The sequence below is a fragment of the Bos grunniens genome, chromosome 6 (genome assembly GCF_055505025.1).
Source record: "Bos grunniens cultivar Pamir isolate PY7600 chromosome 6, Bosgru_T2T1.0, whole genome shotgun sequence".
NCBI lineage: Eukaryota > Metazoa > Chordata > Mammalia > Artiodactyla > Bovidae > Bos > Bos grunniens.
In genome coordinates this window covers 48,242,033-48,261,328 of record NC_141170.1, presented here as the reverse complement: position 1 = coordinate 48,261,328, position 19,296 = coordinate 48,242,033, and the positions used below count along the sequence as shown (strand labels likewise).

Genomic DNA, 19,296 nt, shown 5'->3' with positions numbered 1-19,296 from the left:
CCCCTTCTGAGAGCAGCAGACTAAAGCACAGACGAAGAAGAATAGCTGGCATCAGGGTGACTTCAGTTATCTCCGTCAGGAAAGGTTGACTATCAGCTCAGCAAGAGTGAATGATTCCGGTGTGTTCATGTGTTACGCCAATAACACTTTTGGATCAGCAAATGTCACAACAACCTTAGAAGTAGTAGGTAAATACCTCTGGGAATGGGTAAATTACTTGGCATAGTGAATGAAGAAATTACCTGATAGTTTCCTTTTTACATTAATGGAATGTTAACAGATTCTTTAGGGATTTTAGTATCACTGAATGAATGAATACGTGGAAAAAAAATGATCTTCCAACCAGAGCACAAAAGCAAATTCTACCCATTTAATAGAGGCAAGTGGAAAAGCTGTAACTGTGAAGGTGTTTGAACATGTCATTCTCTGCTTAACCCCCCTACCCCAACAAATGTAGATTGAGCTTTCCCCAGAATTTTACTCCTTGCTGAATGACCTGAGTTTGGAAATAGATGGAGACTTTTTTCTTTGGAGAAAGACGTATGCTTAGACCTTAATGTATTTCTCTGGATCTTTTGGTGAGGTCCTTTGGCCTTTTGGTTTATTGTTTTACAGTTCTTGGGCTGTAGTCACTTGGCAGCAGAAAGGGCTGAACTGACTTTTCCTTCTCAGTATGCCCCTCACCTTACCCTGTCCTCTGACCCTACAGGCTATAACATAAACCTTCAGGAAAGCAGCTCACTGGGCATGGCTTCTTGTTTCTACAGAGCATAAACAAACATGTTAACCTGTACCCTAACCTATATCATAACTGGTATACACAACTGGTTTAGTTTTCCCTGATCTAGCAATCTTACTAAATACTTATTTCCCAAGCATCTACTTAATGAGAGTAAACTGTGGCAAAGTACATGATGTTTTTGAGTTACTGGAAAGTGTAGTAATTTTAAAATTATTTCTTTTACACTCTTTGGGCTCTCAGTATTGTTTGCATTTAATCTACTTTCTTGGGTTTTTTTTTTTTTTTTTTTGGATGCCACCGTATTCTCATTGCTTGATTTTGATTAAGTACTTGTAGGGTGGTGAAATTCTTCCTCATAATTTTATCAATAATAAAATTATATATTTGTTTTCATTTCTCTCTTTCCCCCCATATTTCTTCAATAATTTATGTAGCAGTGTTAGAGGTTTGCAATTTATCCCACAATTATCTCATATGAGTTAGTTGTTTCTGCTCATGTTGTAATGGAAAGTGTCTCACCAAAATGAACGTGAAAAAGACGCTTTATTTGCAATTACAGAGCTAGCCCAGAGAAAGGGTACTATTCTGTCCCTAAACATGATTGTGAACCATTTATTAATTTGAATAAAAGGCTATGCTTTTAAAATATTAAACTCCATAAGTGCTAATTTGCTAAGTTGATTAGGGAGCATGCTGATATATCAGCTTCAGCTCCAGAAAGCAATTAGTAAGGATGTTTTGAGCATATTGTTGTATGTAATCAGATTTTTAAAATCCATTCATCAATTTCCAAGAATATAACTGTATAACTGGAAAGACTTGGGTCCATGTAATCTGAATCTGTACTGTTTCGGGAGAGGGTTGGGATGGGACAAGAGCAGGCAGAGACAGAGAAAAGTGATCTTTAGGGGCTGGGAGTAGAATTTGGACACAGAGTGGAGTGGTGCGCAGCACAAGACTTTAGGATGACCCCTACCTAGTTTTGAGTTGGGGCTCTACCACTTAAATTTCAAATGCACCCCACTTTAACTCTGCCTCTATTTTCTCTTACGAGACACACAACCTCTAACTCCCAAGGCTGTAGAAGGGAGAAAAGCAACAGATTTTATAGATGTGCCTGATATAGTGTTTGTACTTGATTAACTGTTAATGTCTCATCAGTTTCTTAAACCATCCTTTATAACAAGCCAGATAGGATTTTTTGATTCTAATAATTCTTACACTTCATGAATTTGAAACTCTGTTCTATTATAGGACATAAAACTATGTTGACCAGACTATACTGTAGAAAACTCCGGAGGAACTAGTGTTTTATTCATGATGATTGTGACAGAAATCAGTGCAAATAATATTGCCTGTAATATTTCTATATTTTGCATTGTGTTTTATCTTTGAATTTATGACCTTGAGTACCTGAAAATTTAATGTAGCTTTCAGATAAAACTTATTTACTCAAAACTAACTTAAGTTAGCTTAAAGAATGACAGAGGGGCATCATTTATGATTCAGGTATTAGAACAAGCTGTTGGTTTCCAACTTGATTTCATTTGGATGTTTTTTAAAATTTCACCTGAAAAATGTTTTTCCATTGATACAAAGGACAGTTGGGTTCCATTTTTTTTTTATTCTGAATCTGTAGGAAACTATATAGTAAATATTCTAATGGCAACCTCATGTGGGGTACCAATTGCATGTTAGATACTCTCTGGAGGATATCTACTCAGTAAGTGGTGGTGGTTTAGTCTGTAAGTTGTGTCCAACTTCTGCAACCTCATGGACTGTAGCCCACCAAGTTCCTTTATCCATGGGGTTTTCCAGGCAAGAATACTGGAATGGGTTACCATTTCCTTCTCTAGGAAATCTTCCCCACCCAGGGATTAAACCTGTGTCTCCTGCATTGCAGGTGGATTCTTTACCAACAGAGACACTAGGGAAGCCTGGGGTGTAAATATATTTAAATAGTACCAGAGATAGTGGATGACAGTCTTAAATGTTATAATTCCATCTTCAATTTTGAAAAAGAAATAAAACAATAAGATTAAAACTCCTTCATAATTCCACTAACTTGCTATAACCATTTTTAGGGTTTGGTATATGGTTTATGGACTTCCCTTGTGGCTCAGACAGTAAAGTGTCTGTTTACAATGCGGGAGACCCGGGTTCGATCTCTGGGTTGGGAAGATCCCCTGGAGAAGAAATGGCAATCCACTCTAGTACTATTGCCTGGAAAATCATCTCCTTGCAGTCCAAGGGACTCTGAAGAGTCTTCTCCAACTGCAACAGGATTTTAATTATACATGTAATCTTAGGTTTTCTTTCTCACTTAAAGTATGTGGAGACTCTAGGGTATGCTACAGTAAGAAGCCAGCCTTGGCCTCTCACTGTGTACGTTACGTTTAGTCTCTGCCTTTGGGTAGCCAGCTATATGGCTTTCCAGGACTTGGTTTCTTTTCTCATCTATAAATCAGGGGTTACAAGGTTCACTTTCAGTATTGCTGTAAGATTAAATATTTGTCATAATTATTAAATAGAATATGCTAAAGAACTTAATGCAGTTCTTGGCACATAGTAAACATTTCATAAAAGGTTATAAATATAATATTGGCAATTATTTTATTATGGTCTTTTTCAAACTCTTCATTGTATTATTATATAACCATTTCTAAGGGCTGCTTTATTTACTTAACCAGTTCTCCCTTTTCTCATTTTTAAGATTATTATGACTAGCGTAAATAGCACTTCTATTTTGCATGTAGCTATCTACCTCACTAAGAAGAGTTCTCTGGATTAAACTGAAAAATAGATAATTTTTTATCTATAAATGCTTTCTAAAGGAGTTCTGCCAAATTAAAATGTGTAATTCAGCATGCTATTTTAATTACACTTGCAAAGTTATTAAGTTTATTTCAAATTAGCTTTGCTAGTTTTCCATAGAATGGATATACATTATTTTTAACAGCTCTATTGAAGTTTTGCTGTCTTTAATATGTGAAAAGGGATCCCCTATTTAAATTACTAGTTTATTTTTCCTTATATATTTTCATGTCTTCTTTTTCCTATTACCTTAATTAATTTTTCTATATGTAGACATTTGAAAACATTTATGTATTCAGATTTGTCTTTTATAAGTTTTATTTTTTTGATTGCTTCTAAAAAGCCTAGAAAACTGCCCCCACCCCCAGCTTGGTCAAAGTTTAATAGAAGTCAGTTTTGTTGTTTAGTTAAAAATATGGCTTAATTGTTAAAATGCAATATTTTTATTGAATATTGGGGCTATCTTCCCCTCCTTGATTTATGACATCTTCTTATCACATATACAATTATATTGGGTCTAGGAATAGGCTACTTAGTCCAAATAATTTTTAGCATAATATGCATCAGGACTAGTAGGTCTAAAAGACTTATCCCATGGTGATAGATCTTTAACAGAGTTGCTTAAGAGATAAAAATAAAATAATAAACATTTCCAATGTGTGTCCTTTCTCATTTATGACTGTGATTCTCCAAGAGCAAAACAAAATGTAAAATGGCTAGTTAAAATTCCTACTTGGCATGCTAAGTGTGTGCTAGGTCACTTCAGTCTTGTCCAACTCTTTGTGATCCCATGGACTGTATGTACCCTGCCAGGCTCCTCTCTCCATTGGATTCTCCAGGCAAGAATATTGGAGTGGGTTGCCATTTCTTTCTCCAGGGGATCTTCCCAACTCAGGGATCGAACCCAGGTCTCCCGCATTGCTGGCAGATTCTTTACCATCTGAGCCACCAGGGAAGCCCAAGAATACTGGGGTGGGTAGCCTATCCCTTCCCTAGGGGATCTCTCCAACCCAGGAATCGAACCAGGGTCTCCTGCATTGCAGGCGGATTCTTTACCAGCTTACTTGGCACTACCAGTTAATACTGGAAATCAGTCAGTTACCTTTATAATCCAAAAATGAAGCTGTGTTATTTGTTAAGATTTTTGCAGGTAACAGTTTCTTTCCGTTTCATTCTGCTGTGGTTAGATAAAGGATTCATTAATATCTTCCCTATGATGAACACAACAGTATTTGTAAATGATGGAGAAAATGTGGATCTGGTTGTTGAATATGAGGCATATCCCAAACCTGTACACCGACAATGGATATATATGAACAGAACCTCCACTGATAAGTGGGACGATTATCCTAAGTCTGAAAATGAAAGTAATATCAGGTAAGAAAAGGGCCTTTTACTGGCAATTATGCAGTTCTACCTTTCCCCTGCACTTGTTGTTTGGTCACTAACTCATGTCCCACTTTTTTTTTTTTGACCCCATGGGCTTGAGCCCCACCAGGTTCCTCTGGCCATGGGATTTCCCCGGCAAGAATAATGGAGTGGGTTGCCATTCCCTTCTCCAGAGGGTCTTCCTGACCCAGGGATTGAAATCCCATCTCCTGCAGTCTAGGTGGATTCTTAACTGCTACCTCATCCTATTTATGTAACCATCAATGTATGAGAAGACAGCTGATACAGAAGGAAGTTTGGGGCTGCTCCCTGAGTCTTCATCATTTCATTTTGCTGTGTGTTTAGAACACACAGAAAAGTCCATGCCTCAGTTGTCTCATTTGTAAATTAGAGGAGAGTCCTGTCCTGGAGTTCTGAAGATAGTTCAGAGCAGTGACTAGCATATACTAGGGCCACAGTAAATAATTCTTTTCAGAGAAAGAGGCATGTTAGTGCCTTTAGTTACATTTTTAAAGCTAGAAGGAAACTAAGAATCGTTAAGCATCTTTGGGCCAAGCAATGAACCCAAGTTTCTTTTACATCAGACTTCTCATTCGATTCTCAGATAAGTTGTATGTGCTTGTTTCTGGCCATACGCTGTTCTCATTCCCTTATGTACATTAACTCAATAAATTTAGTCCTCACAAATGCTATGAGGAGGCATGCTTACTTCCCTCCTTTCTATAGAAGAGGAATTTGAGACTTCATTGAGTTAAGTAATCTCATCAAGAGCCAATGGCTTATAAGAGGTTGGTGCCTAGTTACAATTGGTGGTTTTTTTCCCCCTAGTTGGGAGCTCTTGGCTGTTGTAAAAATATGGGTAAGAGTGGATACTGTCCTGGACCAAAGTCTAAGGGTTGGAGGGAGGATGGATTGGGTGCTGTCCAGGCTTCCTCCTTAAAGGACTCGGTGACTGAAGGGGCAGGGAAGAGGGAGGAGTCTGGCTGGGGCAGCCAGATTGGATGATAAGAGGTGATACCATTCCAGGGGGAGGGAGAGTGACCTGAGTTTGGGGTTTGTTGAATTTGAACTTGCCTGTGGGATCTTGAGTGGAGATACTCAGGTAGGATGTTTTGTAGGTCAGGTTCCCTGGATGCAGCTCCTGAGAGTGGGATTCACAGGCAAGGGCTTCATTAAGAAGAGAGAGACCTGGCAGAAAGTTGGGGAAGTAGGGTAGGGAGGGCGAAAGGAGGTAAACAGGATGCCGGTGAGCCGGTGACGGGGGTGAGCACCCCCGTCCTAGGGGTGCTTTGGACTGGGGGCCATGAACAATGGCCTGGAGAGGAAAGAGGTGTAGGACAGGGAGGTCTGGACTAGAGGTCAGGATTTGAAAGTTGTAAGCAACAGTAAGTAGTTCAGAGGAGCATGAATGCCCAGGGAATGTATGCAGTGTGACAGGAGACTGAACAAGCCACCCCAGTGCAGAGTTGATTGTGGCCCTTGGGGGTCTAGGGCCACCCAGAGTGCTCTGTCCACACTGGAGCCCATGTCAGTAACTCCCTGATGGTGGTGCTGAACACAGCCACCTGTGATAACCTTGGTGTAAAACAGAAGCCCCGGTGGCACATGCTCCTGGGGACACTTGGAAGAAGCGGCAGGGGTAGGAGGAGAACCAGGAGATGCTGGTGTTGTCAGAATGAAGGTGAGGGCCATGGTATTGACCTTGCTGCATGGCCCTGAAGTGTCTGCTTTGAGACACCTTGATGGAGATGCCTGCCAGCCTGGGGTTTTGCCAGGCAGGTGCTGTTAAAGTAGGGCAAGTGAGTTCAGGACACTGGTGAGAAGGGAGGCTGAACAGAGGACCAGGGCGGGGAAGGATGCTGGCCATAAGGACAGCGCAGGATGAGGGTGAGGTTGCCTTATGGCGAGAAAGCCTTTCCCCACTCTGTTCTCATGTACCAGGCATTTGTCTCAATGAAATATATGTGTGTATTTGCATTTGTTAACGTGGATTTTGTTAACACTGAATTACATGGGACGTAGTTTTCCAAAACAGGCATGGATTTCCAGATGGAAACTGAAAAAGCCACACGTTTCGAGGTAGGTGATCCACAGGTGACTGATGGGTTGTTCTTTTTTTGTAGATACGTAAATGAACTTCATCTAACCAGATTAAAAGGGACTGAAGGAGGCACTTACACATTTCACGTGTCCAATTCTGATGTCAATTCTTCCGTGACATTTAATGTTTACGTGAACAGTGAGTAGAACAAATGGTTCCTTATCTTTTTATTTTTTATTCTTTTAAGTTGTGGCTGGTGTTTGCAACAGCTGCCGCCCCGAGTTCATTGTGTACTGGGTCAATAATGTTTCATGATAATTTTGACCTTAACAAAGACCTCGTGGTTTGGTGGTTGGAAGGATGTGTACAAAAACCGATTCCTTGTCCTACAATTCGCTGACCACATGACCTTGTAGCTGGCGCTCAGATGCTGGGTGCTGCCCTTTGAAGTCAACAGAAGAGACATAGAAGTTAAAAATAACAACAGTTTGAGGGACAATGTATTATTATTGATTGCTGAGATGGGGAGCTGGAGGTTGAATAGGAGCTGGATTATGGTATTAGGTGGGAAAGAGGTGCTATCAAGCCCCGACAAACGATTTCTTTGTTACAGCACCTTTTCTTTCAGGGTTAGGGTATTATTTCGTGTGAAATGAACGCAGTATTGATCAGCTCAGAGTGTCCCTGCTGTGTGCCATGCGGGGACTGGGGGAGAAGGGAGCAGGTGGTTTAAGGTGGGAGGATGGCCGTGGACACCTGAACATCTGAGCCCTGTGTGGTCCACGTCCCACAACACCTCTGTACAAAGGTTGAGCTGCAGGGGCTGTCCTCACTAGCTGGGGCTTTTCTCAAGTGTACGACCTGCTCCTGGCTCTACTGTGGGGTCACCTACATTTCCCAGAAAGAGGATCAGGTGCCTGCCATACCACACCAGCAGGGGACCAAAGGCTGGAGGCCTCCAAAGACGTGGGATCCCAAGGGACTGTCCACAAAATGACCAGCAGAATTAGCTATCCAGGGTGTATGGGGGGTGGAGTGAGATGACAATCTGGAACTTTCCCTGGAAAACAGCTCAGTAATGGCTGAGCCCTTCATAAGTGTTGGGCTGCAGGAAGGGAGCCAGTTCCCTATCTTCCAGGAGCTTCCAACTTGCTGTGTGGAGTGATTCTCCATCGTTACCTCCCTGATGGTGCTGCTCACCAGCATGGTGGGGTGGGAAGCGTGATCCCCTTACAAATGGAAACAGCTAGCGAGTGATACTCAAGACAGGTTTTTGGTTGGTAATCTGGAGTCTTTTGTCTGTTCCAGCATTTCCAAAATTGTATTTCCTGAACAAGGTGTTAACATGTATTTAGATAAAGAGCATCATATCCGTATACAGATTTTTCTGAGCTACAGACTTTCTCAGCATCCTTAATACACTAATGTATATTTTGCCTGCTCAGAAGGAGGCGTGAGATTGAGCATATATCTCCATTTGTATGACCACAAAACTGCTTTTCCAAGGGAAACATGTTAATTAACATCTCAGTTCTTCAGAAGAGTTTTGATTACATGGTATTCTCATTGGCCTGCAATTCAGGTATGTCTAGATTAATTCAGATGTTAATCAGAGATTAGTGTATTACACATGGGCAAAATTGCCTGCTTCTGAGAAATCTTCATGTTCAAGTAATTGAAGAGATGATTGCAGGTGAATCAATATCCTTGCAAACATCATATGCATTACTGTCTATACAAAACCTTATTTTAGGCATTCCAGTGCAGTGCTTCTCAAACTATGGTCAAGGACCTTGTGTATTTGTAGTTTCCAATTTGTTCTGAATCAATACTTCTTAACAAAATACAGAAAGAACTGGTCACTAGAATAGCGAGATGGAAAAGAACAAAGATATATAAAATCCCAGAATGGATCTTTTTTTTTTTATTACTAGACTCAACAGATATAATTAAGTGAAAGTGCTCCTTCTCAGTGCTTAGTCTTGGCTTCTGTGCTTACATGCTATGCACCAGAACTAGTAGACTGTGGCCATGGTCTACTCCATAGGCCTCACTTTGAGAAGCTTCGTTGTTGGGAATTTTCTAACATTGTGTCATTTGTATCCATCTCTTTCCCTGGCTTCAAGGTCAAGGGCTCATGAAGATCTCTCTCCCCCTTTTTCCTGCTTCCATTTGCCAGTGTGTGGCCTACCAGTCAGTCATGAGTCATTGACCTTAGAAAGACATCTCTGAAGTCACCCTTACTTTTCTCTGGGTGACAAAATTGCTACGTTTTTACTTACCAGCCTAATTTGCCATCCGACAGGATCCATATTAATCACCTCTACTGGTGAACTCATGCCTATTTGAGACTAGAGAGGAAATGGCCTAAACCTTCCCAAATGATTGTTTCTTGGATTCCCTATAATCCTGGGGCCTGGGTCACAAATACTTCTCAGCATGTGCTGAGGTCCTGCTTCAAGCACTGGGTACAAGGATGACGTTGTGCAGTGTCTTCTCTCGTTGGCTGAGCTCTTCAGGGGTCTGTTCATTGAAGTCACTTTATTACAGACACTAAGCTGACTAAAGGCATTTACTTCACTTACCTAACACATTGGAGTTCTTGATCTCTAGATGCTTTGACAGAGGTAGCATTTTTGTGTGAATACTTTATCTGTTTCTTAGGAACTGTGTCCCAGTTACCCTTCACAGATATAATTAGCTAATTTCTTTGCTGACTTTTTATTTTTTGGATTGAAAAAAAAAAAAAAAAAACTAGTTGATGCTATCATGGGGCAAGATTTTTTATGTTAAATTTAAAATCAAAAGCTAAAAATAATTTTAAAATTTAAACTTGGACCAGTTGTGTCCATTTTGACATATTATTTTAGCAAGGCAAATGCATATGTAGATCTGCTGCATGGTTTATTCTGTAAATAAGCTGAGCCCCAGGGGTGAAAGGAACTGTGCTCTGCAGAAACTAGAATGAATAAAAATCAGAATAATAAATGCATGCTGTTAGTGTAGAAATTCAGGCTCCTTTTAGTGACAGGGATACATACTTGCTTAATAGATTCAGCCATGAGAAATGCTCAAGGAAATCCTTGATTTTGAGTAGTTAAATATTTGGTAGTTGAAGACTTCATTTGCTTTGAAAATTTGAGAATGTTGTACATGTGTGTGTTTGTGTTTTAATCACTTATGTGGGAGGCTTTAAGAGAAAGCTATATACATTTAAACTTTAAAATGTTTTAGTACTGTTTTTAGCTTCTCTAACAAGGCATGATTTGCATGGGTCTGTTGACTCAGTGATCTTAAAGGTGGTTTGTAATGGACAAAAAACAAAACAAACAAAAAAATCAGTGATTCCTTGCCTTGAACTTGCATTGCTGTAATTATTCTTGAATTGCTTATTGAAGATGTATATAGAAGTCAGATTCTTCATTCTAAAAGGAAGTTTCATATCTTTGAAAACGGCCATTTGTTTCCATTTCAGATCAAAATTGGTGAAAACTAGGGTTTTAGGAACTATAGAACTAACCAAAGGTGTTTTCTTAATACGTGTTACCCGTTCCAAGATTCCTGCAGGTGTGAGAAAAAGTGGTAACACCAAGATTCTGTAGGTTAGGTAGCCTGTGATGGTTGATTAGAAATCTGTGGTCTCTTTGGTGACTCATAGACTTGGAGAATGAATTTAATGGTTGCTGGAGAGAAGGGATAGTTAGGGAGTTTGGGATGGACATGTATACTCTGCTATACTTAAAATATATAACCAACAAGGACCTACTGTATAGCACATGCTGCTGCTGCAGCTGCTAAGTCGCTTCAGTCGTGTCCGACTCTCTGCGACCCCATAGACAGCAGCCCACCAGGCTCCCCTGTCCCTGGGATTCTCCAGGCAAGAACACTGGAGTGAGTTGCCATTTCCTTCTCCAATGCATGAAAGTGGAAAGTGAAAGTGAAGTCACTCAGTCGTGTCTGACCCTCAGCAACCCCATGGACTGCAGGCTTCCAGGCTCCTCCGTCCATGGGATTTTCCAGGCAAGAGTACTGGAGTGGGGTGCCATTGCCTTCTCCGATAGCACATGCAACTCTGCTCAATATTATGTAGCAGCCTGGATGGGAGGAGAGTTTGGAGGAGAATGGATACATATATTGGAGAAGGGAATGGCAATCCACTCCAATATTCTTGCCTGGAGAATCCCATGGACAGAGGAACCTGGTGGGCTACAGTTCATAGGGTCGCACAGAGTCAGACACGACTGAAGCGACTTAGCACGACATGGATACATATATGGCTGAGTCCCTTCACTGTTCACCTGAAACTATCACAATATTGTTAATCGAGTATACCCCAATAGAAAATAAAAAGGTTAAATTTTTTTTTTTAATGCAAAAAAATAAAATTAGAGAAATCTTACAAATTAGCCAAAAAAAAAAAAAAAAAAAAGGCGGGGCGGGGAGAGAAACTTACCTCCTTGGTAATAATAAATGTCATACAATAAAGGCTTTCATCAGATCTAGGACAAATAAAAGGCCAAACATGTATTTTAACCCTAATTAATCCTGATTCTCGACTTTTCTGTCTCTCTTACACACACACACACACACACACACACCACATTTTCTTTATTCATTCATCCACTGAAGGAGATTTGCATTGTTTTCATACTCTGTTGTAAAAATCACTACAGTGAATGTGAGAGTACAGATATCCTTGTAGATAAGAAAAAGTTCTGTGTTGTTTTCCATAATGGATATAGCAATTTATGTTCCCACCTTCCTGTTACATTAAGGAACCAGGAGTTTTATTTTCTCCTCATTTTTGCCTATACTTGTTTTGTGTTTTTTTGATGATAACCAGGTTGACAGATTTGAGGTGATAGCTCATTGTAGTTTTGATTTGCCAGTAACCTAGATTGACACTAGTAGCATTACATCAATAAAATGTTATCTGGTAGCATTTCCAGATCCACATTATGAATTTAAAATTTGTAGCAAATGGTATTTGGAGTTTTCTCTTCAATCTCAAAGATCTGTCCTTTAATGACAGACCTGTTTCAGCTTCCCTGGTGGCTCAGACAGTAAAGAATCTGCCTGCAATGTAAGAGACCCGTGTTTGATCCCAGGGTCAGGAAGATCCCCTGGAGAAGGGAATGGCAACCCACTCCAGTATTCTTGCCTGGAGAATCCCACGGACAGAGGAGCCTGGCGGGTTACAGTCTGTGGGGTTGCAAAAAGTCGGACACAGCCGAGTGACTAACACTTTCACCAGTTGAGTGAAAGAATGGTGGTACTCAGGTGGTGGTGCGTAATGGCCAGCAGGACAAGAAAAGTCTGGAGAATGAAAGGGCTTGCTTTTCATCTTTAGGCTTACATGGAACACAAATGATGTTAAGCTCCATTGGATATCCACATGACTGCTGAACTCTACACGAAATTCTCAGAATCACCAGTTTCCCTTCATTTATGGCAAAGTGTTAACAGAGGGGTTGAAACAATTTAAGGAAATGCTAACTAATGTATTATTTCTAAACCACTGCATCACATAATTAACATCCTGTCTGGTATAAGCGATTATTTATAGATCATACAGTATACCCAAATCAGTCAAAGTAATAAATCATTCAGAATGAGGCCTTTTGATGGGAATGTTCCCCTTGACCACATCTGCAGAATCTGGGCTGCTTTTTATATATTTGTGGTCGCTAAGTCATGTCTGACTGTTTTGCAACCCCATGGACTGTAGCCCAACAGGCTCCTCTGTCCATGGGATTTCTCAGGCAAGAATACTGGAGTGGGTTGCCATTCCATTCTCCAGGGGATCTTCCCAACCCAGGGACTGAACCCACGTCTCTTGTGTTTCCTGCATTAGCAGGCAGATTATTTTACCACTGAGCCACCTGGGAAGCCACCTTCTCCAAAGGATCTTCCCAACCCAGGGATCGAACCCACGTGTCTTGCAGATTCTTAACCACTGAGCCACCAGGGAAGCCCATTTGTGGTCATAGTTAAATCCAGTTATGGATGGCTAGACCATCCTTCCAAGGAGAAGCTCCCCAGTGTGGAATACCCTGCAACACCTTGGGCAGCCCACCATTTGCCACAGGTGAGTGTAGGGCTGTCAGGACAGCCTTGTAGCTAGATGGCTTTGGATAGCCTGCTTGCCAGCCATCTGAGTCACCCACCTGGCTGCAAGTCTCAGTGATTATATTTAGGGTAAAAGTAATACTATCGGGTTTGGGGCATCTTTCCAGATCTTCATGAGTCAAGAGAGCAGAGTCATTAGGACTTTGCGTTTTTGGAAGATGGACATGTTTTCTAACGTCTTGACCACTTTTAAAAGTGATAGGACCTTCCAAACATTTGAGTGTCCAAATCTTACTTGTGTTAGAGGCTAAAATTTTGAGACTTAATGCTAACACACTTACCAAGTTTTGCTTGAGAGGCTTTGCTTTTTAGTATTTTTCTTTTCTTTTTTCTGGTTAGGTGGATTCTATTCGACCTACTTCTGTATTAAATTATTGGAGTTCTTCAACATTAAATAAAGCTAGTGCTACAAAGATAAGTGCTAAATAAATCAGAACTCCTTTCTGATTTATTTACTTGCTTTTCTGAGTTTGCTGTAAGACTACCACAGTATACCCAGAATGAGGCCTGGTTTGTGCAAACACTTATACACATTTGTTTTTAGATTAAAACAATGTTTTCATATTACAAAATTGTTATATGACAGGTGTGATAACTGGAAATTATAAGTAGGCAGAAATAAGACTGAAATAAGTTTAAATTCTTCCTTTTAAAGTTGATTTACATTTTATGGATTACCAGTGTTAATATATCTCTTAATATATATCTTTACAGACCACTTAAAAAAACTTTTTCTGGGGGGGATGACAAAATGAAGTTCTTTTGCGTCACCTTGTGTTTTGGTGCTGAACGGTGAACGCATTGTGAGCCGTTTTCCATGCCGTGATATTTCTTCTACAGTGCTGTGCTTAGTTGCTCAGTCGTATCTGACTCTGTGACCCCGGGGCTGTAGCCCACCAGGTTCCTCTGTCCATGAGGATTCTCCAGGCCAGAATACTGGAGTGGGTTGCCATGCCCTCCTCCAGGGGATCTTCCCAACCCAGGGATTGAACCCAGGTCTCCAGCATTGCAGGCGGATTCTTTACCATCTGAGCCACCCAGGAAGCCCAAATATCACTTTGCTTTCTCCTTGCATGGATATTTCATGATTTCCTTAACCATTTCATGATTTCCTTAACCATCAGATACCAGTATCTGATACCATTTTGAGACATTGTGGTGTATGAGGTGGAACTCTGAAATGATGTGATTGAATTTTAAAAGAAATCTATTAAATGATTATTTAAAGTTTATAATTATCTTATTTAATCTCAAATGAGCAACCTTACTCTAGTGGCAGGAAGTCAATGAGGTTATCATCTGTCATTGTCTTTCATGCTCCTGTATCTTGAACATATGTCTAGGAAGATAAGCTGTGCTGGCTTGCAGGACAGTTCCAAATTAAGAAATAATGTTAGTATGGGTAGCTAATCTATGTAAAAATAGTTTCTTGTCTTTCTACGTTAATTTTTTTATAGGTAATTTGAGATACTTGACAATATCTGAAGTCTGTTTTTATTTTCTTTTCCTGAACTTGAAATGAGTTTTTGTTCTTAAATTGCTTGGGAATTATGAGTGTTGTTTTTGATGTGACACTTTAATATCTTCTCCTTATGTAGAGGATCTCTGTGGTTGCAAGAATTGCTATAGACATTTAAACTGGAAGAATAAAGGAATATCATGGCAACCTACTTTTAAAGTGGAGTTTGAGTCTCTTATATTTTGAAAAAATTTAGGTGTGTTGGCATGATTTTTCTTTCATGTCTCCTAAGAAACTTGGTGGTCTGGCTGGGTGTGTAGCTAATTTGGGGGATCTATTATGATTATACAGTGGAAGTGAGAAATAGATTTAAGGGCCTAGATCTGATAGATAGAGTGCCTGATGAACTATGAAATGAGGTTTGTGACATTGTACAGGAGACAGGGATCAAGACCATCCCCATGGAAAAGAAATGCAAAAAAGCAAAATGGCTGTCTGGGGAGGCCTTACACATAGCTGTGAAAAGAAGAGAAGCAAAAAGCAAAGGAGAGAAGGAAAGATATCAACACCTGAATGCAGAGTTCCAAAGAATAGCAAGAAGAGATAAGAAAGCCTTCTTCAGCGATCAATGCAAAGAAATAGAGGAAAACAACAGAATGGGAAAGACTAGAGATCTCTTCAAGAAAATCAGAGATACCAAAGGAACATTTCATGCAAAGATGAGCTCGATAAAGGACAGAAATGGTATGGACCTAACAGAAGCAGAAGATATTAAGAAGAGATGGCAAGAATACACAGAAGAACTGTACAAAAAAGATCTTCAGGACCCAGATAACCACGATGGTGTGATCACTGACCTAGAGCCAGACATCCTGGAATGTGAAGTCAAGTGGGCCTTAGAAAGCATCACTACGAACAAAGCTAGTGGAGGTGATGGAATTCCAGTGGAGCTATTCCAAATCCTGAACGATGATGCTGTGAAAGTGCTGCACTCAATATGCCAGCAAATTTGGAAACTCAGCAATGGCCACAGGACTGGAAAAGGTCAGTTTTCATTCCAATCCCAAAGAAAGACAATGCCAAAGAATGCTCAAACTACCGCACAATTGCACTCATCTCACACGCTAGTAAAGTAACGCTCAGAATTCTCCAAGCCAGGCTTCAGCAATATGTGAACCGTGAACTTCCTGATGTTCAAGCTGGTTTTAGAAAAGGCAGAGGAACCAGAGATCAAATTGCCAACATCCGCTGGATCATGGAAAAGGCAAGAGAGTTCCAGAAAAGCATCTATTTCTGCTTTCTTGACTATGCCAAAGCCTTTGACTGTGTGGATCACAATAAACTGTGGAAAATTCTGAAAGAGATGGGAATACCAGACCACCTGATCTGCCTCTTGAGAAATTTGTATGCCGGTCAGGAAGCACCAGTTAGAACTGAACATGGAACAACAGACTGCTTCCAAATAGGAAAAGGAGTTCGTCAAGGCTGTATATTGTCACCCTGCTTATTTAACTTATATGCAGAGTACATCATGAGAAACGCTGGACTGGAAGAAGCACAAGCTGGAATCAAGATTGCCAGGAGAAATATCAATAACCTCAGATATGCAGATGACACCACCCTTATGGCAGAAAGTGAAGAGGAACTCAAAAGCCTCTTGATGAAAGTGAAAGAGGAGAGTGAAAAAGTTGGCTGAAAGCTCAACATTCAGAAAACGAAGATCATGGCATCCGGTTCCATCACTTCATGGGAAATAGATGGGGAAACAGTGGAAACAGTGTCAGACTTTATTTTTCTGGGCTCCAAAATCACTGCAGATGGTGACTGCAGCCATGAAATTAAAAGACGCTTACTCCTTGGAAGGAACGTTATGACCAACCTAGATAGCATATTCAAAAGCAGAGACATTACTTTGCCAACAAAGGTTCGTCTAGTCAAGGTTATGGTTTTTCCTGTGGTCATGTATGGATGTGAGAGTTGGACTGTGAAGAAGGCTGAGTGCCGAAGAATTGATGCTTTTGAACTGTGGTGTTGGAGAAGACTCTTGAGAATCCCTGCAAGGAGACTGCAAGGAGATCCAACCAGTCCATTGTGAAGGAAATCAGCCCTGGGATTTCTTTGGAAGGAATGATGCTAAAGCTGAAACTCCAGTACTTTGGCCACCTCATGTGAAGAGTTGACTCACTGGAAAAGACTCTGATGCTGGGAGGGATTGGGGGCAAGAGGAGAAGGGGACGACAGAGGATGAGATGGCTAGATGGCATCACTGACTCGATGGACGTGAGTCTCAGTGAACTCTGGAGTTGGTGATGGACAGGGAGGCCTGGCGTGCTGCGATTCATGGGGTTGCAAAGAGTCGGACACGACTGAGCAACTGATCTGATCTGATCTGATTCAATCACTGAACTGATTGGAGAACAGGATAACCTATCTAGATCGTTAGGCCCTTTGTTGGTATGATCTGGCCATTATTTCATGTTTATGGTGCGAAAGCAGGAGAAGAGGTTTGTAACTGACTACTTCAGTATTCCTGGGCCTTCCCTGATGGCTCACACAGTAAAGAATCTACCTGCAATGCAGGAGACCAGGTTCATTCCCTAGGTCTGGAATATCTCCTGGAGAAGGGAATGGCCACCCACTCCAGTATGCTTGCCTAGAGAATTCCATGAATCTGGTGGGCTACAGTCCATGGGGTCAGAGTCTGACCCGACTGAGACACTTCACTTTTTCATTTTCAAACTTCAGCTAGAATTGACCCAGGCCCTGGGACATACTTTTCTAAAAATAGCCTGAGTAGTCGCTTTCATGTGAGTGGAACTGCTGCTCTGTGGAAATTTCCTTTCCAATTGAGCCCCATGTGTTTTAACATCAAATTAGTCCCCTTCGGTTACAGATGTATACACGGTCACCTATAATGTATAGTGGAAATTTAAATTAATCCAAGAACAGGTATGTAATTTTTCAACGGGCATTGTGTTAACCCTTCTCTTCCACTTCTAAATTAATGTGGCAAATGAATCCACTACTTATACAGAGTAGAAAAATAGCACCTTATCACATGTCTGCACTCCTAGGCAGCAAGCTGGACTGCGTTGTAACATGTGTACACATCCCCGCACCCCAACCCCTGGGTCACTGGTGATGGTGCTCTTGTAAATTGAGCACAGTGATTCTGGCTGAGAAAGGCTTTCTGCAAGTAGTTTCATCATTTTTTGTAAAGCTAACTTCTAGGATAGGGAGATCTTTTTGATGGCTGTTTAGAATAAGGATTGACAAACTGTAGCCTTCTGGCCAGATTTTACAAGTATCCTGTTTGTGAATGGCTCATAATCTAAGAATTTTTTTTTATTTCTTTGGGATGGGTGGGAAGTAGGAATGATTTTAAAAAACAAGATTTGTGAGATGTGAAAAAGTCAAATTTCAGTGTGTGTGAATAAAATTTTAGTGGAACACAGCCTTGCACATTTGCATACATGTCTGTGGCTACATTTGTGGCAGAATTGAGTGTATGTAAGAGAGACTCATAACCCCTAAAATGTAGAATATTTAGTTTCACCTTTCACATCAAAAGTTTGCATACTTTTTATTTAGGACATCACTTTATTAGGAGAATGATTTTTTTTTAATGATGGACATTCTGCAAAACATAACTCGATGCAGAAGACTGTAGTTGGAAGTTTTGTTTAGTTGGTTAAATGAATTTCTGTTAAAGTACTCACACACCAGTTTGTAGATGTCTTTAAGAAAGTATAAAACAAAATGTAATTTCTTTCATTTTTTTAATTGAAATATGGTTGATATAGAGTGTTTTGTTAGTTTCTGGTGTACAGCAAAGTGTTTCGGTTCTGTGTGTGAGTGTGTGTATATATTCTTTTTCATATTCTTTTCCATTATGATTTATTGCAGGATACTGAATATAATTCCCTATGCTATACAGTAGGATCTTGTAGTTTATTTTGTATATATTAGTATCCAAAATGTACCTTCAAAATATCTGTTCTGGAGATTTTTTTTTAAGTATAATACTCCTTTTATAGGTAAAAGTTAACCGGAGTTTTTAAATACTTTTTTAGTTGATTTAAATTCCTATATTATAATGATATTATGGCAGGAATGTGGATTTGACACAGATCCAAATTAGGATAGTGACAAATTGCTACAAAGCATCGCTGTCTTGCTGTTAAATATCATCAGACCTGCAATTGTAAAAACAAATTCGTCCTTGTGGTTCCTTTTCATTTAGTCTTTTGTTATATGGGCACTTGGGCTTCCCAGGTGGTTCAGTGGTAAAGAATCCACCTGCCAATGCAGGAGATACAGGTTCAATCCCTGGGTCAGAAAGATCCCCTGGAGAGGGAAATGGCAACCCACTCCAATATTCTTGCCTAGAAAATCCCATGGACAGAGGAGCCTGGCAGGCTACAGTCCCTGGTGTTGCAGAGTTGGACACACGCATGTTCACACACACACACACACACACACACACACGGACACACACACACACACACGGACACTAAAGTCTGAGTTCTTTGCTGATTAGAGAGTGTAGGCAGATGTGTGTTTGTAGCAAGAGTTGGTGGAGTCAGTCAGGGTAAGCCAAAAACTATGCTCATCTCTTTCGCACCAGTTACTTGTATACCTCCTCCCACCCCCAGCCCCCCAGCTCCTATTATCTGTGCTGTATTTTTTAAAATTCAACTTGTTCTTGCCTTCCTTACGGAC

At 40.5% G+C, this 19,296-nt stretch overlaps 1 protein-coding gene across 5 annotated transcripts in view; it reads left to right on the top strand.

Annotated features, from left to right (window-relative positions):
* Window positions 1–19,296, top strand: part of KIT (KIT proto-oncogene, receptor tyrosine kinase) — an 87,338-nt gene that overhangs the window by 47,473 nt on the left and 20,569 nt on the right. For all 5 annotated transcript variants that reach the window (XM_086407663.1, XM_086407662.1, XM_086407659.1 and 2 more), the window contains 3 exons: window positions 17–188; window positions 4,744–4,933; window positions 7,069–7,184. In XM_086407663.1, coding sequence (XP_086263789.1) covers window positions 17–188; window positions 4,744–4,933; window positions 7,069–7,184 — 478 coding nt within the window. The remainder of the gene's footprint in view (window positions 1–16; window positions 189–4,743; window positions 4,934–7,068; window positions 7,185–19,296) is intronic.